Raw genomic sequence first — 27,999 nt, forward strand, 5'->3', positions numbered from 1 at the left:
GAGTCATCGAACAGACGGGACAGCACAAATGAACGCAAAGGGAAGCCCAAACCATGGCACAGAAGCTGAAAGCCGAAGCAGAAGTCGAGCAGATTGAGAGGTACCATACCTTGTGCAGTGGTGGAATGGTTACGTGGAAAAATAAACGGAACAGACACGCCACAAAAAAAAAAAGAAAAAAAGGAAGATAGAAGAGAGCGATGGTGGGTTGCAGAGGTGACGGAGGCCAAAACAAGGGGGCAACTGGCATACATTGTATGGACCTCCAAGTTGTGACTTATCTTTTTTTTTTTGAAATTGTATTTTAGTTTGTTGGTGACGGTTATAGAATAATTTTAGGTGGTGATTTCAGTATCGATATGAATTCTGTTTCTGCTCGTCCAGTTGAATTTTCTACTTTGTTTCTGTCGTTTGGTATCTTTAATGTAATCACTTGTCCTACTCGCGTTACTTCATTCAGTGAAACGTTACTGGACTTATTTATCACAAACATAACTTGGACTCGGCTCTTTGCTGGTGTAGTGTGTTCTGATATCAGTGACCAAATTCCATTTTGATTTAAATGATTGATTTAAATAATTCAGGGAAAGCCCCTAGTTATGATACCATATATTATTCTCAAGTCGTAAACGTTCCAACACTAGAAATGTTGAGGCACTCCGTGGCATATAAAAACTGGAAAGTGGTGCTTTCTAGGAGCTCGGCTGATGAAGCGTACGATTGCTTCGTCAATCTATTTGATTCTATATATAAAGATTGTTTTAAGCCTAGAAAAGTAACTTTAACTAGAAAGTTTAAGAAACCATGGCTTACCAAAGATACACTAATAATGATAACTAAGAGAAACAAGCTCTATGCACGTTTTTTTAGCACTAGACCTAGATCTGTTTTCAAAAGTTGAAAAAACTGTCGAAACGATATGACCAGCATGCTAAGGAGAGCAAAAGGTTCATAATTTTACGGAAAGTTTCTTCATGAAAATAGAAGTGGCATCATTTGGAAAAAAGTTGATATTTTTTGTTAGACCAGAACGATCACGATAGCCTTGTAAGAAAACTTATAATAGGAGGAAATAGGTTGAGTGGAGTTGAAGGAGCGAATAAATTTAATGATTATTTGACAAATTTATACTCCCCTGTGCAATCAAGTGGCTTCCCGTGTTTAACTCCAGGAATTTCGCAAAACTATTCTCTTTCCTAGCGACGGGAGCGAGGTACACTGGGCATTTTTAAACCTCAAAAACAGTAAATGTGCCGATTTTAATGGAATTCAGGTGCAGCCGATAAAAAATGTGATTTACATTATTTTGCCTTGTCTCACACACATCTTCAATTTGTCGCTCTCGACTGGTGTTTTCCCTAAAGGTATCTGGTGTTTTTCCTAAAGGTGTCTGTCTTATACAAGTCCGGGGACAAGAATAATATGTCCAACTACAGACCCATTTCGATACTGCCTGTTTTTCCAAGGGCTTAGAGAAAGTCATTCATGTCAGGATTAATACTTTTTGTGAAAAAAATATGCTACTTACGGATTCTCAGTATGGTTTTCGGAAAGGTCGCTCTACTGAACTGGCTCCTTTACAGCAAACAAAATTATCTTAGGTAATGTTGAAAACAAGTATCTAACTTTAGGAATATTTATTGGTTAAGCCTTTGACTGGCTGAGTCATATGTTAGCGTTGGGATACCTGCCTCGAAGTGCGACCGAGAGAAGAGTGGGTCGGGCATGCTTCAGGAGCAAGAAGAGGAGCACCAAATGAAGCCGTACGAAGGGACATAGAATGGGCCAATTTCGATGCCAGGGATGTCCGTGCAAAGCTTGGTTTCGAGGCTCGAGCGATACTACATTCTTATGGAATTCAAGGGCATTCTCTGGCTTTAATAGAAAGCTGCTTGAGCTTCGGGCGGCAAATTGCTGAAATAAACGGATATTGTTCAATGCTGAAAGAAGTTCGGACATGAGTACCTCATGGTAGTGTCTTAGGGCTATTGCTGTTTAACCTATTCATAAATTTTAATAATGATAATAATGTTTTATTTTGCACCAAAAATACATGATGCAGGAGTACTGCGGAAAAAAGCTGTCAAATAGGCAGCTTGACAAAGCCAAAGGTTTCCAAACTGGCAGTGTCGGGGCAAAGATAAGATGATAAACTATAAAAATAAAAGTGGAAACATAGTGACAAACCTTTTTAACGCAAAAAAGATAAAAATACAGAAAATATAATAAACTAGTATACATGTTAGAAATACAAATAAAAATGGACACACAATGATGAATCTGTTTACACACAAAATATAATAAACTGTGCATCATAGAAATGAAATTATCATATAGTGACAAGTCGTTTGATTCACGCACACACAAAAAAAGATAAAAAAATGAAACAATAGAAGTTCCTGGAAACAAGTTATACCCCCTTTTTTCAGTATAAGTGCTTAAAGCATTGTGAAAAAGTTACGCAGTTCTTTAAAAAGAAATATGTTCTGGCTGAATATTTTTGTCATGAAAGTTATTTAAAAATCTTAATAATCTCCGTAGAAAGATTCCAAGGAGTGGAGGGCTTACAAAGAAGAAAAATGAAAGACATTTACAATTCACTGTAATACCGAATTAGAGCGCAGCTCTTGAGGAGGCGGGGAGGGTAAGGAGGGGAGGGTATGCTTCTCCTCAACCTCTGTACCCACCCCTCCTCCCCTTCTGTTCGCCTCCCATTGTAGCGGAAAATTTCGCTAAATCTAGCGGAAAAAATTTTCCGCTAAATTTAGCGGAACATTTATCCCGCTAAATTTAGCGGGAATTTTTTCCGCTAAAAATATTTTTCCGCTAGATTTAGCGGGAAAATTTTGTCGCTAAATTTAGTGGATAATTTTTCTGCTAAATTTAGCGGGCAAAGTTTTTTGTCAAATTTAGCAGGGACATTTTCTCGCTAAATTTAGCGGGGAAACTTTTCCCGCTAAATTTAGAGTGGCAATTTTTCTGCTAAATTTAGCGGGGAAATTTTGCTGCTACATTTAGCAGGGAAATGTTTACGCTAAATTTAGAGGAATTTTTTTGACGTTAAATTTAGCGGGGAAATGTTTTCCGCTATATTTAGCAGGAAAAGTTTGCTGCTAGAATTAGCGGGGAAATTTTCCCGCTAAATTTAGTGGATTAAATTTTTCCATTAGGTTTACCGGGGAAATTTTCACATAATGGAACTTGCGGTTACGCCCGCCTGCATTATTCCCATAATGCAACGCGCGCGGTTACGCCGACGGCGGCGGCGACCCCGCTCAAGCCGGAAACGGGCGCCTAAGAGCTGCGTTCTAAAACAGGGGTGACAACTTTGATCCAGAGAGAGATAGCCAGGTTAGAGAAGAAGTCCCTGGAGGAGCTGAGGAAGGCAGGACAACCAGCTCCTGAAAAGTTCTGGCGACATGTGCGGAACCAGACGGGCAGACCCAGGGAAGACACGGTGACCGAAGAGGACACAACGGGAAGAGAGCTCGACCCACGTGAGACCATATCCTATAGTTCGTGAAGGGGGGGGGGGGGGGGGGGGGGGGAGATCAGGGAGATGCTTGCAGGGAGCAGGACGGAAACCGAGAATGAGAGTGGGGATGTGAAGGTAAAGCCCCTTTATACGGAAAAGTCGCGACATCCTTCGGAGAATGCCGCCTGCTATCTTGGGCCAATCTAGCCGGCGCTACAGTCGACGCGCGGGTGTAAAAAAAGCAAAACATAAAGGTAGAAGGTCTGCGCGTCACAGGAGGAGAGAGAAGGAACGCCTATGCTGTGAGAGTGCAGTGCATGCTATGAGCTCATGTCGCCAATCGAATAATGCCGACTGTGCAATGTCACGGCTTTCATCGTCTTTCTTTGAGCACATCCTTCAAGGCTGGTAGACCGTGACAGTGCGCTGTTAGCCTGTCGGTATGTATTTGCGTGTCGTTCAGCCTCTGACTGCGCTCCCACTCAAGTATAGGAAGGCCGACCGCTATCTTGGGCCAAACCAGGCGGTACTACAGCCAACGCGCGGGTGTAAAAAAGCAAAGCATAAAGATAAAAGGTGTGCGCGTCAGGCGAGGTAGAAGATGTCGCTACTTTTTTTATTCAGGGGCATTATGTGAAAGGGGAGCTAGAAGACCAGCCAAGCAAGAATAAAATCGCAGAGACCCTGAGCCAAGTAATGACTGAAAGGAGAGTTTCCGATGAGTGGCGAATGTCACGACTTTGTACAATATACAAAGGCAAAGGGACCAGGACGTCCCTGAGCAACTTTCGCCCAGTGGCAAGTGCACCAGTGCTGCATCGGGTGAGCATGCAGGTATTCCGGGATAGATTTCCGGCGTCGGTGGAAACACATGGGGTCCTGGGGCAGATGCAGAACCGGTTCCAGTGGGGTAGGTGCCTAGAAGACAATATTTTTCTCCTGACACAAGGAATTGAGATCACCCAGAGGGAGGACCTGTCGATATACCTTTGCTCCCTAGATATCAGCAACACGACGCACTGGACCACGAATAACTGTGGAGGCAAATTGCGGAGCGAGGACTCGGCAAGGAATAGATCGACCTGCTGAGGGAGGTGTAGGAGGAAAACTAAGGTGGTGGCCCAATGGTGACAAGAAATGATGGCCCCAGTAGCCAGCACCAGGGGGCTGAAATAGGGTTTCCCACTATCGCCGCTGTTATTCATGCTGTACATAATGGGAATAGAGAGGAAGCTGGACGAGAGCTCCCGGAGCTTTTCCTGCAGTATATAAAAAAGGGAGCCAGGAGTAGGGGGAGGGTGCCTGGTCTGTTCTATGCAGACGATATCGTGCTGATGGCAGAATCCTTGCAGGACCTACAGGCCCTCATGACGGAGTGTGGAAAATAGGGGTGACCCTGGGGCTGAGATTCAGCGCCCGGGAATCAGCATTCATGAGCTTTGGGGGTGAAGTGTGGGTGGGATTCGTCCGGCCGCCCCACCCTGGAGTCCCGTCTTTCCCGCATTTCCCCCGCTCCTTCGCCCGTTCTATCCGCGCCCTGCCAGGGCCGAACATTTCTGCTCTCCCGGATCTTTGGACGGTGGGGAGTCACCGTACGGCGCGTAATCCCCGCTCGTGGATCGTGCGGGGCCCGTGGCAGGGGCGTGCGTGTACACGTGGACGGGTCGTGGTGGGCACGTGGTCGATGGTGGGGCGAGGATATGAAAAGGGGAACGGAGACAAAGGAAGGCTCTCTCTTGCTGCCGACTTCAGGATCAACGAGTCACGGAGGCGAGCTCGGACGGCGGGGGACGCTGGCGCGGGGAGTGCGGGCACTACGTCGAGTGGCGGACTCGACAAACGGACCGGACAGCGACCCTGGACGACGACGTTCCCATGACGCGGTGTGGATGAAAACCGCTGGGACTTGGAGCAGCTGCAGTGACAGCGGACTCTCCCCCGGCCTCGCTGATGACCGTCCCCCGATCCCGAAACGCCCCCAAGGCAATGAGTGAGTGAATAAACCCTTTTGCCGAGAGCGAAGTATTGAAGTGTCATATTCATCCGGAGACAGGGTTTGTGAGAATCGGAGTTAGAAGCCCGCAAGTGGAACCCGAGACCGATGACCTGACCATCCAGAGTAACCTAGTGCAGTGGGAGGAGAAATACAAGTATCTGGGTCTGTGCATTCACACGGAACACAACTACCTAATAGAGCAAGAGGCCACGCTCCAGGCAAAGCGTAGGAGAAACCGCAGAATCTCTACGGCCAAGGCCCTCTGGGGATACAACCGGCACAAAGTGACCCGTGCAGTCTGGAAGATGGTCGTGGTGTCGGGGCTTCCGGTCGGAAATGGTGCGCTGTGCCATTCGTCACAAACCTGGGAATGCCTCGAAGTGCGACAAAGAAAAGTGGGACGGGATGTTCTAGGAGCCAGCAGAGGAGCACAAAATGAGGCCGTACAGGGAAACATAGGGTGGGCTAGTTTCAATGCCAGGGATGCCCGGGCAAACCTTGGTTTCGAGTGGCGCCTCAGCAGGATGGGGGAATGGCGCTGGGTGAGACAGGTGTACAAATATGTGCACCTGAAGAGCATATCGACCCGATGGGTGCGTGGAACACGCCAGCTCTCCTTGAGGTATTGTGTCAGTGACCCACTCCTCTACCCGGCCGAAGAACAGCACAAAGGACAACGGGGAGACATACTGACCAGGGTGAACGAAAGGGAGACGCAGCGGTGGCCGAGACGGCGGCACAGAAGTCGGCGATGACCCTGTACGCAAGAGAGAGGGAGATCAAGAGAGTGGACTTTCTAGATAACAACAGGGGCAGTGCACTACTCTTCGATGCCCGAAGCAGGATGCTGCAGATTCGGGTGCATCGAGCAAGATACTCAGATGTGGACGTGAAGTGCACCGGCTGTCACAGAAGTTGCGGAGACTGCGGAACACGTCATACTCAAATGCGCGAGCCTGCAGCCGCGCACTTGAGCCCCAGCTGAGTCCTACCAGCTGAAGCAACAAAACGAGGACCAAACCGTTGGTGGAAGACGAAGCAAGCCGAGAAAATCAAGGAAAATAATACGAGTGGCTAGATCCAGCACCCTTGTTGAGATTAGTGTTGGACAAAATACTCGATAAAAGTATTTAATTTAAGTTACTAAATACCTGCTCCATAAAGCGTTTAAAATACTACTCAAGTTACTTTCACTATAAAGTGTCTTGAGTAGAGTACAAATACTTAGAAATGTAATTCAATGACTTTTGAATATACTTCTGCATTGCGTAATTTGAATCGACGTCAGTGACAAAAACAATTATACAGTTCCGCAAATCTGGTTTACCAGAATGGTTTATTAGCACTCAACATTACAAGACGGCAAACAAAAAACAAAACAAAAAAGCACCGTAGGGCTATTCTATGCAGTCCAACATAAGGAGCAGGATATCACTGAGACATGTTACAAAACATTTCTGAGACAAAAAAAAAGAGGTCGCTTTAACTATAGTGACATTACTGAATATTACGTCCTGCGGCGCACCTTAGACGCATCGTTTAACTAGAATCCATATTCCCAATATGGGGAGTTCACTGTAAACAAACTTGTTATACGGAAATGAATGAATGGATAACAAAGGGAGCCCACACAATAGTCACAGCACTGGTCGCACCTTCTTCAAGTAGGTTGCGCTCAGAAAAGCACTCAACTTGGGGCACGTTTTGTTGGCACTGCTCCTAGTTCGTTTCCTGTCCTGTTCTGGGCTTATCGCTGTTCTCTTGCAATGTTCGCGAGAACAATAAATGCCAGACTAACGAAAAAAAAAAATCCTTGACGTTTTGCAGAAGCATTGTCAAATATACAAGCAAAAAAAAAAGTGTCTTCTTTTTGTGTCCACTTCTGATTTTCTTCTAGTTGTTATTTTCTTGACAAGGAAGTCTGCATTGTTGTCTTGGGTCGTTTCCCGTTCTTCGTTGCGCCTCAGTGTGGCGATCTTTACTTCCGTAAAACCACCCCCTTTGTTTGAGGACCTTTTAGGGAAAACTCTGGGGAACAAGAGGCGCCTTTGGGAAGGCGAGGGCAAAACTTTCATTGAACGAGCTTTGCGGTGAAATATGAGTCACAATCAGCACAAAAGCGAAAACATCGCGTGCTCAATCTAAGTCACCGTAGCTAATCGGAGCTAGCAACAGGGTTTGGTTTCTCGAAACAATGTTCATGTTTGCTCGTGCCACGCCCACTCCACTTCATACTGAAAAACTTGGACAATGGCGGAATGTAAAAAATGTATTTGAGATAATAAGTGCAAGAAACACAGAAATGTAATTAAAATAATTATCAAATACTATTGATCAAAAGTATTTGCAAGGTACCAAGATACTTTAAAAAGTATTTGGAATATAGTATCTTGAGTAGAGTATTTGAGATAGGCACAAGTCTGGTTGAGATCCCCCGATACAAAGGGTTAGCTCTAAATCCGAATCTGAATCTGTCTATGGCGCTTGTTTGTTTTCGTTTCGCTCGTCAGCGTCCCTCGCTTCTGGCCGCATTTGGCATCATGTGAGCTTCGGCGACTCCTTCATCATGAACAATCGGGAGAAGCTTGAACTACGATGCACCGAAAACAAAAGACAAATGCTTATCTGGATTCAACAAGTACGAAAATGTATTCGAGGAGTGCCCGTCGCCCGAGTCCGGTGTTGCGTCTACAAGCCTCAATCTTCGCCACGAAACTCTAGAAAGCCAAAAAAAAAAAAAAAACCTTTGGGAATTCCCGATGCAGCAGGAAAAAGACTACAAATTAAACCGGTGTGCAAAGCATGTAAGTATTCTACAACATTTCCTTATTGTAAACTCTGCGGCTTCGGCTAAGCGCTGTCGGATATGTAAACTGTTAACTATGTGGCATGACCTAAGCGCTCCGCTTCTCCAAACGTTATTCTGTATTGCTTACATGTTTCCCCAAAGGCTTGTCTTAGTGGGCACCAGTACATAACATAAAGCGTTGGGCGTGGTGCCTGTGCTTTCGGTGATCGAAACCAGGAAGTAGCCACCAGGCATCATACTTTTCTATTTACCTCATCAAACCTTTACACACATTAACACATACCCAGAACATGTTGTGTATGAAGCAGTGGAACTGCCACTGACGGTTGGCGCACGGAGGCAGGGTCATTACCCTTTTGTAATCAAGAATGCTCTCTGAAATTTTAATCTTGCTAATTTGTCTTTGATCGCTTCTGCTGTTCTTAATCATCTCGATGCTGACACTCCCTCATTTGGGAGATTCATGGATTGAAGTAAAATAATATCATTTGTCCCTTCATAGGTCTCCTCCCTAAGATGCAGTCCAGGCGCAGGAGTAGCGCCTAAGTGTAATATTAGTTTTGTGGTTACATCTTGTCTACTTTATATGACTTTCTTACATAAACATTTTTTTTTAGGAATGGAACGGCCTCCTCAACCAGTAAATGTGGTCCTGAGCTGGACATGATTCGGTAGTCTGTTGCTGCAGCCAATGGTGGGCTGGTAGGAAAGGGAACCATTTGTTGAGCAGGAGGAAGATGAAGTGACGAGGACATGAGTGGAGCGCTCAAGCTGTTGAATGCAGCTGTATACTATGGTGTCGATAAAGGGCACTCTAGGGCATAGGCCCTGTTAAACGCCCATAGTGGTGGCGGCGGTATAGGCTGGCGACTGCTACAGCCCTCGAGCACTACAGGTCGTTACCGGGCGTCTTTTTAGGAATTAATAACTATGATGCCCTACAGCACCATATTAACATAAAAAATGCTGCAAACGAGTAAACTAACAATAGAAAGCATCTCTTCCCGCTGACGTGACTGCAGAAATTAGCTTTTTATGGCCTACCGGCGTCTGGATGTGGAAGGCCGATCATCGCTCTTCCGCCTCTGCGATCGTGTCAAAGAATACCGTTTCCTCTTTTATTGAGAAGTTATGGCACTTTTGCATACGCCACACTTTTCCAGAGAACAGTATGACATGTTTCAGTACGGCCGGATGTACCTGCTCTTACAAACATATGCCATACAGTTTCAAGCCAACTCTGACACCCTGATCGTTCGTCGAGTATACAGCGACGGCCATCAGTTTGTTGCTGTATTCACGAAGACTTTCAGTGCCGTGTTCAAATGGCTGCTCGAACATTAATTGGCCCAAGCTGTCTTTGTTACGACCATGGTCCTCCTCTCATGTCCTCGTCACATTGCCTTTCTTCGACGCCACACATCCATGAAGTTTGTGACACAATACTTCACATTCACAAGCTTGCAACTCGCACAACGTCTACGCTTGGGAATACTGAAGCCCCGTGGGAAGGCTATTTGTGTGACTGTGAAACTGCATAAACGTCAAAAGCGTGATGACTGAATTGTCCTTTAATGTGGACTACTGGGAGATAATTTGTTCGCCAGTACAGTTGTTTCCTAGATGTGGGCACAGGCTTACACTCCTTGCAATTTCCTCAACTGACAAATGTATATGCAGAATTTGCTGTAGGCTATGGGAGGTTGGTCAGAATGGTTTTCCATATTTTGGCATCTAAGCTATTCGAAAACAGAATTTGGAGTATTTTAGAACCTCTAGATGTGAAGTGCCACCTTCAGAAATTTATTTTGTGTTAGCATATCAGAGTGGCATGTTGGTCTAAGTATATCCAAATAAGCAGCTCTGGTTCGTATGTTTGTTCGTCAACAGCTGGAGCAGTTCCCTTGTGCAGGTTTTATTTCGGTGGTGTGCCATGATGATAGGACAGACAGGGGGCTAGTCCACAGGTTGCAGTCAATAAAATTTATTTATTTAGGAAGTGCGACGGGGCAATATTGAGTCTCACACATTTCGGAGGGCGCAGTGAGTAATGAAACGGAAACAAAGCAAGGCATACTTCCCACCATACTTTTAGCACAGGGGTAACATCAGTTCAAAACACAATCAAGAAAAGAAAACAGGTATTTTCACTAGTTTGACTTCGCATAAACAACTTACAACGATACCAGAACCAAAGGGAAGAAACACACTGGACGCAGCATTCACAAGACATATGCTACTTATACAAATGCAAGAATCAAAAAGAAAATAACTTGCACAGTAATTTTGCTGTACAACGGTATTGTAAAACAAAATAATAAAAAGGCATGATTCCATCATGAATTAAACAATTATGAAAGTGCAAAAAAAAAAAACAAGAACTGAAGAAGGTGCACATATAACATGTACAGGCGCTGTGCATACCTTTCCTCGTCTTGGCCTCATTACCACTTTTTTAATTTGGGTCATTATGAACCAATTAGCCCAAGCAAAAGTATAAACCACATCATATTTATTTTAAATTAGTCACAAGCATCAATTAGGTAAAGCATTCCGGTTAGGGATTTACTAAGATGAACCAACTAGCCCAACAACGTACCTTACTAAAGCATAAAAATAATTACTGGAAGCGATGTTTCTTTCAATGTTGCCTGTGAGAACCAAGCAGCGATAGCAGACGACACAGTCGAAACAACCTCCTCTCCTGAGGTTCTCGGGGTTGCCGCTACGCGGCGTCGATTTCGCTGGAGTCGCCAATAGTCGGGGGACCAGGAGGCAAAACTCTGTTAGTACTCCGGGAAGGCACCGAAAACAGGCCAGTGTGTGCGACCGGAACTAGGGTAATCGCGGGACACGAGGCTTCTTTGTGTTGAACTCCGACTTCACGGGCGTTTGTAAATATTTGGGTAATGTCGCGGGTATTTGTAGTTTAGATTAAGTGTTTTGTAGTGTTGTGTTTTATTGTACCAATAAACGGGGAGCGAAATCCCGCTCGTGTGAAAGAACCAGGCTGGACTCGGGTTGTTGACAGACCACGTGGGAAACGGCGAATCGGTGGCGGTACGCAAATTCCTACAACATCGACAAGCTGCCATGTTGAAATGAATACGAAGTCGCGTTCAAGGTCCAACCCAGTCCTGAAATTCGGAAACTTCAAGTTCGCATCAAGCTCGGTTCAAGTTTTGGCGGATTAATGAAACGCGCTTGCCCCGTCTCAAGGCGGACTTAAGCAAGTCGAAGTTCGACTTCAAATCAAATCACATCTATGAATTCGGGGGTTAGTCTCAAGTTAACACTATTTTTTTATATTATTAAAAAGAGGCGGTGCTGCTAAGCGCGATCTTAAAGGTACGTTTATACTTCAACGTAACGTCGACGGGCGCGGCTTAGCGCAGCGCACACTGATACTGATTGGTCGCAGATATCGAGTTTCTGGTCGCCAGCCAATAAAAGGCGCGCGTTCTGCGCTACGCTGCGTTCACTGCGCTCATCGTTAAAGTATAAACAGCCCTTTAGTGTCCCAGGTCCAGAGCTCAACTGCCCTGGGCACGGAGCACGCATCCCCTGTGGGGAAGTGCACGGTGTAATCATGAGGATGATGATGAAGATGGCGCTGTGTCCAGAAACGGCAGTTACGTGGTCGTGGCAAGCTTCAAAAACAGCTTGTCTGATACTTTGAGCTATTAGTAGTAAGAAGCGCACACCTCCTAGATTATATCTGCGCTTGTAAAGAAGACCTTCGATCATGACGAAGTTTCGGATTTTACGGAAAGATTTGGTGCTGATTTTTGGGTTTTCGTCAGAGAGGTTGCAGGCTATCCTGGGAATTCAGGAATCATGTTGTTGGGCGGAGGGGAAGTCGTCTGTAGTTAAGGAGCTGACTGTAAGCGGGTCGTCGTCGAGAATGTGTGGTGGAATGTCCGCGGGAAGAGCACAACGGAAAAAGGCGTCGGCGCCCGTGTGTTTCTTGCCGCTTTTGTGCGTGGCCATGGAACAATACTCTTGAAGGCGCAAGATCCAGCTGCCGAGGTGGCCAGATTAATTTTTCATGGAGCGTAGCCAACAAAGTGCATGGTGGTCGGTCACAATACTGAAATGGTGGCCATAAAGATATGGTCTAAAGTGCCCAACAGTCTAGACAACAGCTAAGCCCTGGAGTTCGGTTACTGTGTAGTTTCCCTCAAACTCGCTGAGAGTGCGACTTCCATAAGATATTACATGAAGTTCCCGCGATGAGGTGAGGTTTTGCAGCAGGACTGCGCCAAGGCAAGTCTTGCTGGCGTCTGTGTGCAGTTCTGTCGGGGCGTCGTTTTGAAAATGGCCGAGAATCTGGTTAGAGACGAGCGCAGCCTTGAGCAAACTGAAAAATTGCTGACAATCAGAAGTCCATTCAAAAGCAACGTCTTTTGGAAGAAGTCGATGAAGGGAAAAATCTACGTGAGCGAAATCACGAATAAAACGTCGAAAGTACGAACATAAACCCAAGAAGCTTTTCAGTTGTTTCACATTGGTTGGCTCGGGAAAAGATGTCACAGCTCGAACTTTTTGGGGATCTGGGCGGATACCTTCTTTAGAAACAAGATATCCTAAGACCTTAATTTGGCTAGCAGCGAAGTGGAATTTTTTCGTTTAATTTAAAACCAGCATTTGCGATGCATGATAATACCTGGGGTAACCTGCGAAGGTGGTCCTCGAGTGTCAAAGCAAAAACGATGATATCATCGAGGTAACACAAATAAGTCTGCCATTTCAGACCTCGAAGAACAGAATCCATCATCCGCTCAAAAGTGGCGGGGCATTACATAGACCAAAGGGCATTACATTAAACCCAACTAAGCCGTCAGGCGTTACAAAAACTGTTTAATGTCTCTCTGATTCTGCCATGGGAATCTGCCAGTAGCCTGATCTTAGATATAACGATGAAAAAAATCGAGCTCCTTGAAATGAGTTAAGGGCGTCATTGATTCGGGGCGTGGGGTAGCTTTCTTTACGAGTGGCGTCATTCAACTTGTAATCGACGCACAAACCTACATCTCCGTTCTTTTTTTTCACTGGAACTGCTGGAAAAGACCAGGAACTTACAGAAGGTCGGATTACGTTTTGTTCTATAGTATTATTTACATCGGTGTCTATTATTTGTATTACCGCGGATGACCACCTATAATGGCGATGCCGTATGGCAAGGGAATCCCCGGTGCCAACCGCGTGCTCCACAATGTGCGTTTTTCCCAGGAGTCCTGTTTTGGATTCAAAGGCGCTTCGATACTGAGGTAAGAGAGATAAAATACGTGTCTTGATCATTAAAAACACAGGAGTCTACCATTTCAATTAAGAGGCGGTTGACAGTCGAGGTTTCGGAGGAATTAAAGTTATCGAGTGTCGAAAAGCAACAATGCGATATGTCCGTTTTAGGAGATGCAGTAGCAACTACCATTCCCTCTGGAATGATAATGTCTATCTGTGTTTTATTATACGCAAGTAACTAAAAAAAAAAAGTCGAGTCGTCTGGCGATAGAACACGGAACGATGATTCCTTTGCTGATGAAGACCTTATGCACAGGTTCTATGAGATCAAATGAGATATGTGTACCATCGTGCCGAATAGGAAGGTGCAGTGATGACATTGCTGCGATACATGTGTCCTTCAACGTATAGCACCGCTGGTTACTGTCGTTTATAGGTTCTTGATTCGTATCATAATCTGCCAATAGTTCGCAATTGCTGCAGTCGATGAGAGCAACTGTCGAGGAACGGAAATCCCATCCATGAATCATGTCATGAGTGCATTCAGGAAGTACAAGAAATTCAATGTAATAATCTTGGTCTTGAGAACCTACGTGCGGTACACAGGGTCAACGGCGGAATTATGTCTCCAGACGTGTTTCTTAAACGAGTACTGTTATAAGGAGTCATAACCTTGTTTATCTTGCGACAAATACTTTGTCCAATGACCGAAAGGGAGGTGCCAGTGTCGATGAGCGCATATACAGGTAAACCTTCAAGTTTAGTCTCGATAAAATTCCGAGTAGCCGTAGGAAGTCTTAAAGGTGTCAACGGTGTCTCAGTTATGCCTCCGAGAACTGCGCTTACCAGTTTCCCCTGGACCGCCTCACATCACCGGAACCAGCGGGAATCATCGGAGATGAGAAGCGTCCTCACGTAGATAGTGATGTACGACGGAGTGACAGTGAAGAGTGACGGGCAAAATAGCGCTCAGGATGCGGTGGAGAAGGCCTGGATCCTTGTTGGCTTTCGAAAGGGTCACGCTCTGCCCAACGTTTGGTTGTGCGCTGCTCTTCTCCGTACCTCAGGTCATCCCGGCGACGATAACAGTTGCGAGTGATGTGGCCAGATATGCTACAACAGTAGAATACAGGAGACTGGATGGCAAGCCGGCGGTAGCCACTCCCTTGTAGAAAATTAGGCGCTGGAACGGGCGTGGCTATAGGCCTTTCCTCTTGCAGTCGTTGAGGAGGAATGCGAGAAACAATCTCAGCGTATGTTGGCCCAGGAGATTGTACTCTGAGCATTGCTTCGACGTCTTCTTCGGGCGTGGCTATAAGCCTTTCCTCTGGCAGGCGTTAGGGAGGACTGCGTGACACTATCAGCGAACGTGGCCGAGAAGGGTGTACTTCGCGCATTGCTGCGACGACTTCTTCGTGGACAATACTGTAAAACCCTTAATGTTCGCGAGCCCTCAATTTTCGCAAATTTCACGAATTGAAGAATTCGCGAAATTTAAGGGCGCGCGAAAATTTCGGTCCTTAAGATTTTCAATGCAGGCGTCTGGAATTCGCGAAATTTAGTGGTCGCGATTATGTCATCTGTGACCGATTCGCGAAAAAAAGGGGCCGCGAAAATAAAGGGTTTTACATCCTGCAAGCCCGGGTGTGTTGTTCCCGCGCTAGGTTCGACCCGAACAAAGGGCGAGTTCCTCGCGTACAATTTAGCGTTTCACCTGGCGGATGTTATTAACACCAGCAGCAGCCGTCATGCTGCCGTGGTAGTAATATCGGCAGCTTGTGGTTGTGCAAAACCGCGTTTCGGCTTCCTGGAGCCTCAGACACTCCTCTGAGAAGCGGGCTACTGTTTCTGTTTGGACAACAACAAGAATTCTGAAGGCTTCTTCGTTGATGCCTTTGAGCAGGTGTTGAAGCTTGTCGCATTCCGTCACCTCTTTGTTAGCGAGGGTACACAGATGGAGGATATCCTCGATGTATCAGGTGTATGTCTCACTTGTTGCTGGATTCGAAGTGCTAATTTTCTTTCCGCAACATGCTTTTGGCTTGTTGGTTTACCAAAAACTTCCAAGGCACGGTTCTTGAATTCTGCCCAGGAGTGGAATTCCGTTTTGTGGTTGACGAGCCAAGTTTGCGCCACGTCCATTAACTAATAAACGACGTTAGCCAGTTTCATGGCGTCGTCCCACCGGTTGTGGCGGCTCGCTGTTCTGAACGACTCCGTCCAGTCGTGGACGCCTTCTCCAACGCCAACGAAAACGTTAGGGTCGCGTTGACGGGACGTAACGGTTCATGACGACGGACCGCTGGACGTGTGGTTCATTGTTGAGACGATCGTGGCCCTTGGCTTACGAATTGAAATAAATGGGGGCGCGAAAGTCGTGATGAGAGGACGGCTTCGTGGTTCCAGTGTGGTCAGAAAGATGGGTAGGTCCGGGGGCGGAGTTCTAAGCTTAACCCCGCACTTCCCCCATATATAAAGAAGACGAAGACATGCTGCTGAGCGTGATCTTTACTGCCCCAGGCACACAGCTCGACTGCCCTGGGCATGGAACTAATCCCGAAGAAAAGCTCACTCGAAGAAAGCTCACCGGAGAAAAGCTCTCCGAAAACCGGCGGATGCGGAGAAAAGCTTACCGGCCATTGAGCGAATGCGGAAAAAAGCTCACCGATTTTTTTTTTTTATATGGAGACTGTCAGATCATCCGTAACTTACATCAATTTATTATTATTAAAATTCGTCAGTTTTGTATAAAAAAAAATGTTCCTTTTTGTAACCTTTGTTAAGTTTATTAAGTACATTGCTTCCAAATTAATAATTTTGGGCGAGTGTTTTCTGTGATTTACTCTTTAGGTAACAAAAGCCTAACTGAAAACTTTATGAACTTGAAAAAGAGGAAAAGTTCGAAAACTTAATAATGTCTGCCTAAAACCTGAAAAGAAAAACTGTAAATGCCGAAAATACGAAAGTGCATGCGCAACAACGCGGGGCCTGAAATTATCTTTGAAGCTTTTGTTAACATTTGACGAAAGGATAGAACGGTTTGTAGGATACCGATGTTTCTTTCTTCCACGGACATGCACGTTCTCTTGCCGTTCACGCTGGTTTCCTCACACGTTGCCTTTCTGTGACAGGACCCTTCTACTGCGAGCCACCCCTGACCTTCAGAACTGCACACTGTCACCGTTGTTACTCGTGACTATATAAGAACTAGTCTTCTGTAAGGTAGAGAATTGGGCTTGTTGGTAAAGGTTATACACGATGAAAACAGCTCAAACGACGAAGACGGAGTGAAGACAATAAGCACGACTGGACGAAGCTATTCTCGCAATAAAGTTTTATTAGTAAAAACAAAAACAAGCACAGAAAAAAAAAACAGCGTAGCCTACACTGATTACATCATCAAACACCTACTCATCTATCAGGCACCACACAATCTTCGGAGTTGAAACGGTTCACAGAGTGCTATTCATATTAGCTTGCAAAAAACAAGCCTCTTTGTCTGACAGAGCTACCGACGGCGCAGTATCAAACTGTTAAATAATTGTTTCTTTTTTTCTTTTTTGTTTACGGGTGTTCCATGTTCTGAATTTGTATTTGCCGCGTCTTTAATATACATAATGGGTGATTAATAATTTCTGAGGAATTAGTAAATATGTTCAATAAACCTCAACACTATTACAAAACAGAAGGCAATTATGTTTAATGAAGTGATAAATTCTAATTGTGTTAAATTGCCACGTGTGACGCACAATCCGCTAAGCCTAGAAAAAAAAATCGGTGAGTTTTTCTTTGCCTCTGCTCATGGGCCGGTGACCTTTTCTCCGCATCTGCCTGTTTTGCGGTGAGCTTTTCTCCGGTGAACATTTCTCCGGTGAGCAATTATCCGGTGAGCTTTTCTCCGCCGCCCGCATGGAGCACGCACTCCCCGTGAAGCAGTGCACGCTCCAATATTGAGGATGATAGTGAAGATGGCGAGGTCTCTATAGAAACACCCTTACTATATATCTATATTTAGATATATGATCCTCGCTTCAATGACCATTTTAGTAAACACATATATGGAGGAGTACAAATTTACTGTAAATTTATAGTAGGCATTAAAATACAATTTGAAAGCTTCTTATTTTTTATGCAAACCCATATTTTTTGCAAGAACAAAGGCTGCTTGATTGTTTTAGTTAGCCAGTACTGTATCTGCTATAATACACCAGTAAATCAAAGTAAAAACTACTTTTGAGTTGAGGCTGTACGGAAACCTTGTGAAAACATGTCCCCTATCCAATTTGTATTTCTCCTGTTCAAAAGTTCTAGCCGACTTTTGTCCCATCGGCTTCGTGTCAGAGCGCCACTGTGGCCATCGCCTCTGCAGCATGGCTTCAGGAAACGTTACTTAACCACTCAGTTAGGAAACTGCCATAGACTGCTCTGAAGAAGTGGCCCCGATCTGTCCTCGAGAACCGAGCTCATGGCGAACACAACGCCGCCATTTTTCCCGCAGCGGCCACTCGAGGAACTGCACGTGAAATCTATTTTGGCTTTAATCGGCCATTTTGGCGCCGAAACAGATACAGCGGAAGAAGTTACAGGAATGCCACCCCGTCTCCCCACCGGACGCGCCGCGACTACAAACGAAGTTAAAGTGCACCTAGGTCGGGACGCGCTACCTGAAAGCACCGCTGAGGCATGGTTGTATAAAAACAATATTAATTGTGCCGCAAAAACCTGCAAACTAAAGATTTTAAAAACATCACGCACCCATCATTTTGTACTAAACTCCAATAAGTGTCATAAAAAAAGGAATCTTTCGGCGAATTCGCGTGGTCAGTCGTCGGCAACTTATTTTGCCGGGAAACCTGCAGTAGTGTTCGCGTGGTCAGTGTCCGGCCGGGGCGCACCGTTCGGGTGGTGGTTCTCCGGCAAGCACCGGCAACTTTCCGGCGCTTTTTCCACCCGAGCTCCAAACGGCCGGGCGAGCAGGCGCCGGACTGTATCCGGTGTCGTCGCTTCCGAAATGGGAGAGGAGGTCAGTGAGAAAAATATGAACGAAAGAAGGAAACTAATCTGAAGTCACTTCGGCAGCCACTACTCGAGTCAATTCAAGCCGTTGGCACTTGGGTGACGGCGGTAACGGCGGCGAGATCCTCTCGCTAGCGGTGTCGCGCGGGCAAGAGGCGAAGTAAACTGCCACCGTCTGGTGTTTTGTACTCGGGTGGTGAGGGTCACGTGGTGTGCCGCCGGCGCAACTCTGGTTGCCGGTTCCGCCGGCTCGGTCTCGCCGGCGATTGACCACCTTAATTCGCCATTTTTTTTATATTATAATGCAATTAAATGCAAAGGTGCAAGCGAGCTGGGCAAGAATGATGAAAATAATCCATGGAGAAGGGGAACTAGAGGGACAAAGGACAAACACAAATCTCCAAACACAGCTACGAGACCGGTGTGCGACCGAAAAAATCCGCCTGGTCCGGTTATCGAACCCGGGACCTCTCCATTACAGGTGGAGCGCTCTACCAACTGAGCTAACCAGGGGTCAGACGTCAGTAGAGCAAACGGGTTTTATCAGCCGCCACCAGTCTAACACCAACAAGGGTGAAGCTTGCAAATTAAGGTTAATATTATAATGCAATTAAATGCAAAGGTGCAAGCGAGCTGGACAAGAATGATGAAAATAATCCCTGGAGAAGGGGAACAAGAGGGACAAAGGACAAATACGAATATCCAAACACAGCTAGGTGACCGGTTCTTTGTTTTTACACAAAAATAGGCTTTCTAAAAGCTCAAGGTCACCACAGTACAGAGAAATGATAAAGAGTGGCGCTGTTGTTGTATTTAGCTCGGTCTCGGTGGACGCCAGCGGCCCAGGTTTCGACGGCGAGTTTCTCAACTGAGTGTTCTAGTAACGTTGGCTTCAGGCGAAATTTCAACACCCGGCATGCCAGGCCGAAAGCGCAAAGCAACCAAAAAAATATAATGTCAATATTTATGACGTATAGAATTATGGAGGAACTCGAGCTAATCATCGTCTGTCGGCAATGGCCTCTTGAAAGCATGAGGTGCTTTTTAACCTAACCCCGAATCCCAGTACCTTGTTCGTCCGTTCGTCCGTACGCGCGTTTCCCGTTAAATTTAGCGAGTGAAATGACGTCAAATGACCTATACACCAATTCAGTTTCCCCACTAAATTTAGCGAAAAATTGGACGTCGCCATACCTATACTCCATTTCAGCTTCTCGGCTGAATCTTCCGGGAAAATTGGCGTCACGTGACTTTTGTATGAAGTGAGTGTCCCTGCTACATTTAATACATTCAGAAAAAGAGAGAGAAAGAAAGAGAGAATAAATTATGTTTGGGGAGTTATTCGCAGCCTTAAAAACGGTTCTTCACTCACCCGAAACGACTGTTTAATGTCTTCTAAACCAATTGAAACGAACGCTCCTCAAATACTGCATGTGATGCATCATATAACTCTGGAGATAATGGTCACTGTAATTTTTTTTTGTCAGGATTGAAATCTTGCAACTGATAAAAGAGGCGGAGAGCTGGTGTAACACAAAGCGGATATATGATGGTTGCAGTCACAACTATCAATCTGCTACGCTGCGTTAGATGCTCGAGTATTGCACTCGCCATGCTGCCTCATCGGACTCCGCCTGCTTCTCTGACTACTAAAAAAACGCCTTCAAAGCAGCGTTCATTCATTTCTGAAGCGCGGCGACCCCGTACAGTCTAGTCATTCCGATCAGTTGCATGCAAGTGCAACAATGATTGCATTGTTCCGCCACTGTTACTCATAAAAATGTAGTGGGAGAAAGTTGCAATCGTGTTCTGCCGTCACACTTTGACGACACGATGTGGAAAACCTTTCAGCCGTCTTCTCCGTATCGCGCTAAGTAGCGCAGGTATCTTTGCCTCACTATTTTTTCGACAGGGGATTAACTTGAAGGGGACGTATTACGCCTGTGGGTGGAGCATGCGCTGCATTCTTCGTCCTGCCGGGAGTGAAGCACGCCCTAGCAATGTTTCGTAGTGCTCTTGTGAAAATGAAACACAAATAACGTAAAATACATAACTGCACAGCTCAGTGCTCACAGGCAAGCTGGCGCCTTTCGTGAAGAAAAATTGCCATTCAATTCTCAAACGAAAACCTTTAAAAAAAATTCAGAAAAATTAAATCGCTCAGAGAAAGTATTTATACGTTACAAAATTGCAATGAAATGTAATTGATTGCAAGTGATCGTTTACTTGTAACGAGTTACGTGCAAACATGTCACTAACCGAAACGCGATTTGATGGTCGCGTAGCTGCTGAGATGGTCGGGAGAACTATCTCCGAGCACCGTTAATCCTCCCAGAGTGTGCCGCGCCCTCAAGGCACCAACCATGCAGGAGATAGCGCGAAAGACGATTCGGCGCCCCTGGCGGGACCGGGAGGAAGCTTCTCGCCAATCGGATATCAAAGACGGTGCAAGAGACGGCACGCAATCTTTCCCCTGGATATTGGCGTATGAGCAGTTGGACTGTGCATGAGCGGCAGCTCACTCAGGTATGGTGATTTGACGGCTAACTACAACGGGCACGACAAGTGAGTGTGGTGTCAGTAATGTTGACTATGCATTCGGGAAGGTTGTTCCATGTGCGGATGCCTCGTGGTACAGCTGAATGAATGAATGCGTTTGTTGAACCAGTGAGATGTTGAAAACTTTTGCTGGTTGCGGGCCGATTGGATGATCTATAAGGCGGTTTAAGGAAATAAATGTTTGTGTAACAATCGTTGTAATATAATTTATGCATTATTATCGTTTACAGGTTTAGCTGATACTATTCGACTTATTTCTTGATGTTTTCTCTGTATTTTAAGTTTCGATTCAGTAACCATTTAACTCCCTACCCCGCTCGTTGTGCGAAAGTATGCGCAAAGAGCAGTGTTGGGAAGTACTTTAAGTGCATTGTTCTTAAAGTCCTACTTCAAATGGGTTTAGAAAGCGTCTACTTTACTTGATGTACAGCCTCTTAGTATGCACTTGTACTCTCTTCGCTGGTACCTTCAGAGCAAAGTACAACTCCCGTCTTCAAAGTACATTCCCCAAGTTTGGTCTTGTTCAATTTTTACCACAAACTGATACTTTGTGAACTCTGAAGAAATACTAGGAATGATATAACTGGGGGCAGTTTTCCCGTAGCCTTTCAAACTGTCACTACTTCTCGTTTGGTCATCGCAAGCAAGGAGGTTAAAATATTAGGAAAGGACACTCCTCCACAATAGGATTGCTTGCGGAAGCTACAGAGCTAACGTCGTGCTCTCTTCTTTTACGTTTCAACCCCTTGGGGTTAAGCGGGGGCTGTGCAGGCGGTGCAAATTCAGAAATCAGAGGAAGAGGGGAGAAGATGGGGAAGACTCGCAGAGTTCTTGGCACTAGCGAGGTGGACAGTAGTGCGACTATTCTGTGGCCACTTAACTTTATCGAATTCATACACCCCGATTACCCATGAGTGCAATGAAGGAATCGCAAAAGATTGTGTTAAAAAGTAGCTGTACTTTAGTTTGAATGTACATTACATTTATATATTTTATGCTCCAGGTACCCTCAGGCCGATGTACTTGGTACTTTACTTGAAGTACATAACACCTCATTTGCGTTGTACTTTACTTCAAGTACTCTGTAGATGTGCTTTACCCAATACTGGCAAAGATCGAGATCACGGTGTGCTGTACTTTAGTTTGAATGTACATTACATTTATATATTTTATGCTCCAGGTACCCTGAGGCCGATGTACTTGGTACTTTACTTGAAGTACATAACACCTCATTTGCGTTGTACTTTACTTCAAGTACTCTGTAGATGTGCTTTACCCAATACTGGCAAAGATCGAGATCACGGTGTGTAAGTATGATGGCTGACTCGTCCAACAAGTACCGTATTTTTAGAACTATAGTCTGGGGATTAAATACTTGCTTACAATTTGGAAACATAATGCAGGTAAAACAGCGCAGAACGATTAAGACTAGAAGGAAAGAACAAACAACCTAGTGAAAAATTCATTTGTATGAGAAATTTCTTGTGTGCAATAAACACATATGAATCATACAAGATATATAAGAACATTGAAGAACCATAAAAACCGTACTAAGAACCGTATAAGATGTATAAGAACATATAAGAACCATTTAAGAACCATTTAAGTAACTGCTCACAAGTTTCTTATATGGTTCTTATATATTTTATATAGGTCTTATATGGTTCTTATATGGTTCTTACATGCTTCTTATATGTTCTTACACATCTTGTATGATTATTGGACACAACATTTTTTCATACAAATGAGATTTTTCAATAGGACAGGACGGGACGGGCCTGTTTGTTCCTTCCTTCTTGTCTTCGTCGTTCTGCGCTGTTTTACCTACATTATGTTTAGCCTACACCAACTAGCCCAGCTTTCAGCTTTGGAAAAGTTGAAAACTTTACGCGATGGACACTATTTATAGGTGTGGACAACACAGTGTGTTTTTGTTTTCTAGATTGTTGATCATGACGAAATGAATTGTTTTGTGTATATTTGTACAGCCGGCAGTTAGTCAGGCCCAATGGGCGTCTGGTGTCTCAGCTGTAGACGAGAAATTTAGCCGGTGCAGTACAACAGCTAGCCTGGGGCCTCTAACGTGCACCACACAACGCATGCCGGTACAACCTCATCCAGATCGATACGAGCAGGGGTGGGGGAAGCCAGGATCCCTGGGCTCTGCAGTGCTAGCTTTCGCTCCACGTGCTTCGAGCTGCGGTGGGCGCCAATGACCCCGTTTATTACGACAAGACGGGACGGATTTCGGGAATAACAGTGATAATTTATGTAGGATACAAACTTATTTGTTAGCTAATAAAACAGACATTTGTCAAGGTGTGTTGTTTTAAAATTGAGTAAAAAATATCAAAGGAAAAACAATTCTTTTTTTTTTATCAACGAAAATTTGAATTATGCAGCCGGTGGGAGAAGAGAGAGGTGCCTGAACTGCGTCGCCCAGGCTTGGAGCGAGTGTTGGGAAGGTTCGCTCGCATTTCTGACGAACGCGGTGAGATGGCGCACCATATGGAAGCTATAATAGCCAGTGGATATCCTCTTCCGCGCAGCGCATACATTTACAATTCCGCGCTGCGTGCGGTCCTCTAAACGAAGGCCATAAACCGACAGTGCTCCTGCCGGGAGATGCGCGAAACTCGAGCAAACGTTTGTCGCCTTTGGAGGCCTTCTTTTAACCTTCTCCTTTCACTGTGTGCTTGCATCACACTGTCGACTTAGCGGGGAACGTAGTACAGTACATGCAAGCAGAGAGAGGTTGGAAGCCTCTTTCATATGTATTCTTGAGGCGGAGTAAGTAATACAACCAGCGAACACGCGCCGGTAGTGTGGCCATTTTAGCCTTGCTTCCGATACTTCAGCAGGTTGATAACAAACCATGGAGTCGCATTCCATTGCGTTCATTCGACTGTCGCTTAGCAAGAACGCAATAGTTAAAAAAAAAACTTCAGGCCGATATCTATCGCATAACTGCAATATGGCCTCAAAATACTTGACAGATTAGCTATATTTTTCTGGCGCTGATATCAGATACATTACGGTAATCGAATGCGGGTTATCGTGTATGTAAAAGAGTCTACAGATTCTGAATTATGATCATATTTCATAACGGTAATAAACCCGTGTACATACATACAACAAAGCCATGCCGCTGTGGCATAAATTTTAACTTATATTTGTATTAGGTTGGTAAGTTTTTTATTGTTTTTATTTTTTATTGCGTTTAAACCTAATTTAACAGCTTTAGGCCTATTTCCTTACATTATACGTCGAGCAAATTACCGGAAAATATCGTATTCAAATACGTGGCCACCATCCTTGAAATATCAAACTTTTTTGACGCCAGCCAACATGGCTTTCGACGTCGACTTGCAACAGTGACTCAGCTGATAGAAACGTAACATGGCCTCGCAGAAGTTCCAGACAAGCAAGGGCCAAGTCGATGTAGTGTTTATACACTTTTCTGAAGCCTTCGACCGTGTGACTCACCCCAAACCGTGTCCGTCCACACTTCTGGCTTCACCTCTTGTGGCTTTATATCACCTCCAGTAGCTTCCTATGTCCATGGCGTAAATGCATTTAAGTGGTCAATGGACAATCTGCAAAACCAAGGCGCCCCTAGCGGCTCTATCTGGGAAACATTTGTCAACGAACGGTTTTCTTCCGTCGAAGCGCGGCCAGCCAGAAGCGGACGCCGCGGACCTGCAGTGGGCGAGGTGCACGTCAGCGGTGTACGTAATGTACGGTAGACGCAGAGTGCCTCGGCGAGTCATCGTAGGTTGGAATAAAATTTACTGTTGGGCAAGTTGGCTGCACATCAGAAAAATTGAAAAGCGCAAAGGACAAGGACAAGACGCAGTACAAGACAGGAAGGGGGAACGTGTCGTTCTTCCAGGGGTTGCAGAAATGTTTTTCCCAGAAAGGAAACAAAGAAATGAAAGAGAGGGGAGAGAGAAAAAAAGGAGGGCGAAAGGTATAGAAAAATGGCAGTTAGGATGATAGTGACGAATCTATAGAACACGAGCATGCACGTACACACGCACATACAAGCGCTTACTATCAACTGACGTTTAGTAAGTTGATAGTAGGGAAAGACAAGGAGGAAGTGAGGGATGTGCTAATTAAATAGACAGAGGTAATAGCTATATAAAACAAAGTGTGAAAGAACAAGTTTTTGGGAATCACATAAATTAAGAAGTACATGAATGCTTCATGAAACGTTTAAAGAATTTTCAATAAAAATTCTGTATGAGAAGAAGTTGAGGTAGTTCATTTCTGTGTTAGACTGCCCTATAAACGGTTCACTAATACACCGTCTATATACTTCGTGGCACTAGTTGCGCGCATTAGAGGCGAAGACAACGCCAGGCGAGGGGAGAAAGGGCAAGCACTAGGAAGCCTGGGGAGGAAGAGAGAAATCTCCTGTCCTCTGTAGCGTTCCTGTCCTTTTCTTCCCTCGCCTTCCAGTGACCTCCTCTCCCGTCTTCCTAGTGCTCGCCCTTTCTTCGCCTGGCGTTGCCTTCGCCTGCACTGCACACACGTAGCGACGCGGCGTATAGATAGGTTGACCTCATAGGTAGACCTTGTGTGTGCGTGATTCATTGTACTTTTCTTCTCGTGACTTTATCTGACAGTGACTGATTCAAGACGAAGGCAAACCGCGTCGCTTCAGCGAAACGAAACCGTATTTCGATCGGCGTACACTGCTCTACGCACCGACTCCTTGTGGGTGTTTGTTTTCTACTTCGACAGGCTTTGAGGAGGGCCAGCACCAAGATAAATATTGGGCTTTCAAAATGTCTTTATTTCATGTCTTATTCCTCGTTCTCAAGCCATCTTCAACGTTCCCTTTCGTTGCCCCGATTCATTTGGCCACTAGCTGCCGTCTTTTTTCTCTTTCCCAAACTTTGAATGGCTTGCCTTCACCTTGAATCAGTTACCGTCTGATAAGTCAAGAGAAGAAAGTATACTTACTCTATTACATGCACTTGTAGGTTGACCTACGAAAACTCGGCGAGGTACGCTGCGTTGAGGGGCGTGGCGCAAGTCCGCGGTGTTCGTTTGCTGCTGGCCGCGGGACGGACAATGGAACCGAAATCTTCGTTGACAAATGTTTTCCAAAACCATCTAAGCATCTAGGGGAGCGTCGGTTTTGCACATTGCCCATTTTCCACCCCATAAATGAATACAATGTGGCGCTAAATACCGCAAAGGGTAATCTAATTGCTGTCGCTTCATTACAGAAATGTTATTAGTGTCAGCTCTTCTGGACGTCGGCAATACCAGCGGTGCCAGCGCGAACATGACCGGAGCGGCGCTGTTCCTGTCCCTCCGTGAGACCAACGCCACCACAGACCCTTTAGTGGAAACTGCGGGCGGCATATGCTCCAGCTGGTTGCCCACGAACCACGTCTACTTCCACATCGCCAACGTCTTCTTACTCTTGTCCTACGTGACTCCCGAAGGACCTTACGGCCTGCTCTACCTGCGAGCTGTCATCGGCGCGGGATCTTTCCTTTTCGCGCTATGGGCGACCGTTGTCTTGTGCGCCTTCGACACGTTCCTTTGGAACTCCCTGTTTACGCTCATCAACCTCGTCCATGGCCTCGTGCTCGTCTACGCCCTGCGACCCGTCTCGCTCCCTGGCGAGCTGAGGGCAGTCTTCGAGGTCCTGTTCCAGCCGCTCGGGGTGACACGTCGTCAGTTCCATATCATCGCCACGCGCGTCGAGGGGACGCAAGAGCTGTGCCCGGGACAGAATCTGGCCGTCGAAAAGGTCACCCAGAACGACAGGCTTTCGCTCGTCCTCAGCGGCAGTCTCCTTGCATCCGAAAACAGTCGGCCGTTGCAGGTAGTCGGCAAGTACGAGTTCCTCGAGTCTTGCGAGTGGTTCGAGGCTCCTGACAGCGACCAGTACCAAGTGACTGCCACGGCGATGGGAGCGTGCAAGGTCTTTGTGTGGAAACGGGAACCACTAAGGAAGGCCGTCAGCAGGGACTTTCATCTGAAAGCAGCATTCGAGAACATTCTGGCCAAGGACATGGCGCGCAAGTTGCACACGATGAAAAGTTTAACAATCACCCAGCGTCTTTTCCGGCACGATGATGTCCCCGTCGATCTTCCAGAATGTGATATTTAGGGCTGGGCACTTATCGATTAACTTACCGATCGAACAATTAATTCTTCAATCGCGATGAAATTTTTAACAGATTAGTCGGCTAAAGTTTGGGGGGAAAAAAAAAACTAAGAATTTAACGCCTTTACTGCGCAGACGTGGACGAGTACACGTGTACGAAGGCAAACTTTAGGTAAAATTTTGACCTCAAGAAAACTGTAGTAGCGAGATTTGTAACTCCTAATGCCCGTGTCCCACTAGAGCGACAGACAGAGACAAAAGACAGCGACAAGCCTCAAACCTATGCAGCATGCTCACGATGGTACCTTTGACAGGCGTTTGGTCGTTCGGTGCTCGTGAAGTAAGCACGAGCGATTGCAAGCCTGCCAAAGACACCCTCGCGTGCATGATGCTCGTGTTTGAGCATAGCCTTCTTATTCTACGAGGCCTCACGAATCGCGAAAGACTCTGGTTTGAGGCTTGTCGTTGTCTTTTGTTTCGGTATGTCGCTCTAGTGGGACACGGGCATAACAAGTGGAGGAGGTTATGCGTGTCCCAGCCAATTCAACGCCGTGTGAGTGTTCGTTTAGCGCAGGAGAGTCTGCCGTGAACAATCAAGAGAATTTACTATTGCTGGAGAATACCAACGAATTTATTTGCCTCTGCGGCTACAGTATTATTTGTGAGTGCGACTTTCTTTTGACTTTCTCGCACACATCGAGGGTGATTTAAAATTCGAAATAATACATTGCACCGTTTATCACATGTTCAGCAAAGGCAGAAAGAAT

At 45.6% G+C, this 27,999-nt stretch overlaps 1 protein-coding gene across 3 annotated transcripts; it reads left to right on the forward strand.

Moving 5' to 3' along the window:
* The first annotated feature begins 21,015 nt into the window (after positions 1-21,015).
* LOC115327308 (blood vessel epicardial substance-like) lies at positions 21,016-27,595 on the forward strand. Of its 3 annotated transcripts, XM_029988305.3 has the most exons (3): positions 21,051-21,066; positions 22,280-22,406; positions 26,340-27,595. In XM_029988305.3, the coding sequence occupies exon 3, from the start codon at positions 26,342-26,344 to the stop codon at positions 27,233-27,235; it is 894 nt and encodes a 297-aa protein (XP_029844165.3). In that variant the 5' UTR covers positions 21,051-21,066; positions 22,280-22,406; positions 26,340-26,341; the 3' UTR covers positions 27,236-27,595. The 3 variants fall into 3 exon arrangements, with proteins under 3 accessions (XP_029844163.3, XP_029844164.3, XP_029844165.3); XM_029988303.3 differs by lacking the exon at positions 22,280-22,406 and having other exon boundaries at positions 21,016-21,066; XM_029988304.3 differs by lacking the exon at positions 22,280-22,406 and having other exon boundaries at positions 21,023-21,105.
* The last annotated feature ends 404 nt before the right edge of the window (positions 27,596-27,999 follow it).

Source organism: Ixodes scapularis, unplaced genomic scaffold (assembly GCF_016920785.2).
Source record: "Ixodes scapularis isolate PalLabHiFi unplaced genomic scaffold, ASM1692078v2 PGA_scaffold3__209_contigs__length_174095766, whole genome shotgun sequence".
Taxonomy (NCBI): Eukaryota; Metazoa; Arthropoda; class Arachnida; order Ixodida; family Ixodidae; genus Ixodes; species Ixodes scapularis.

What these genes read in the sequence shown, in the direction of transcription:
- LOC115327308 (XM_029988303.3), top strand. Translation starts at nt 26,342, where the DNA reads ATGTTATTAGTGTCAGCTCTTCTGGACGTCGGCAATACCAGCGGTGCC.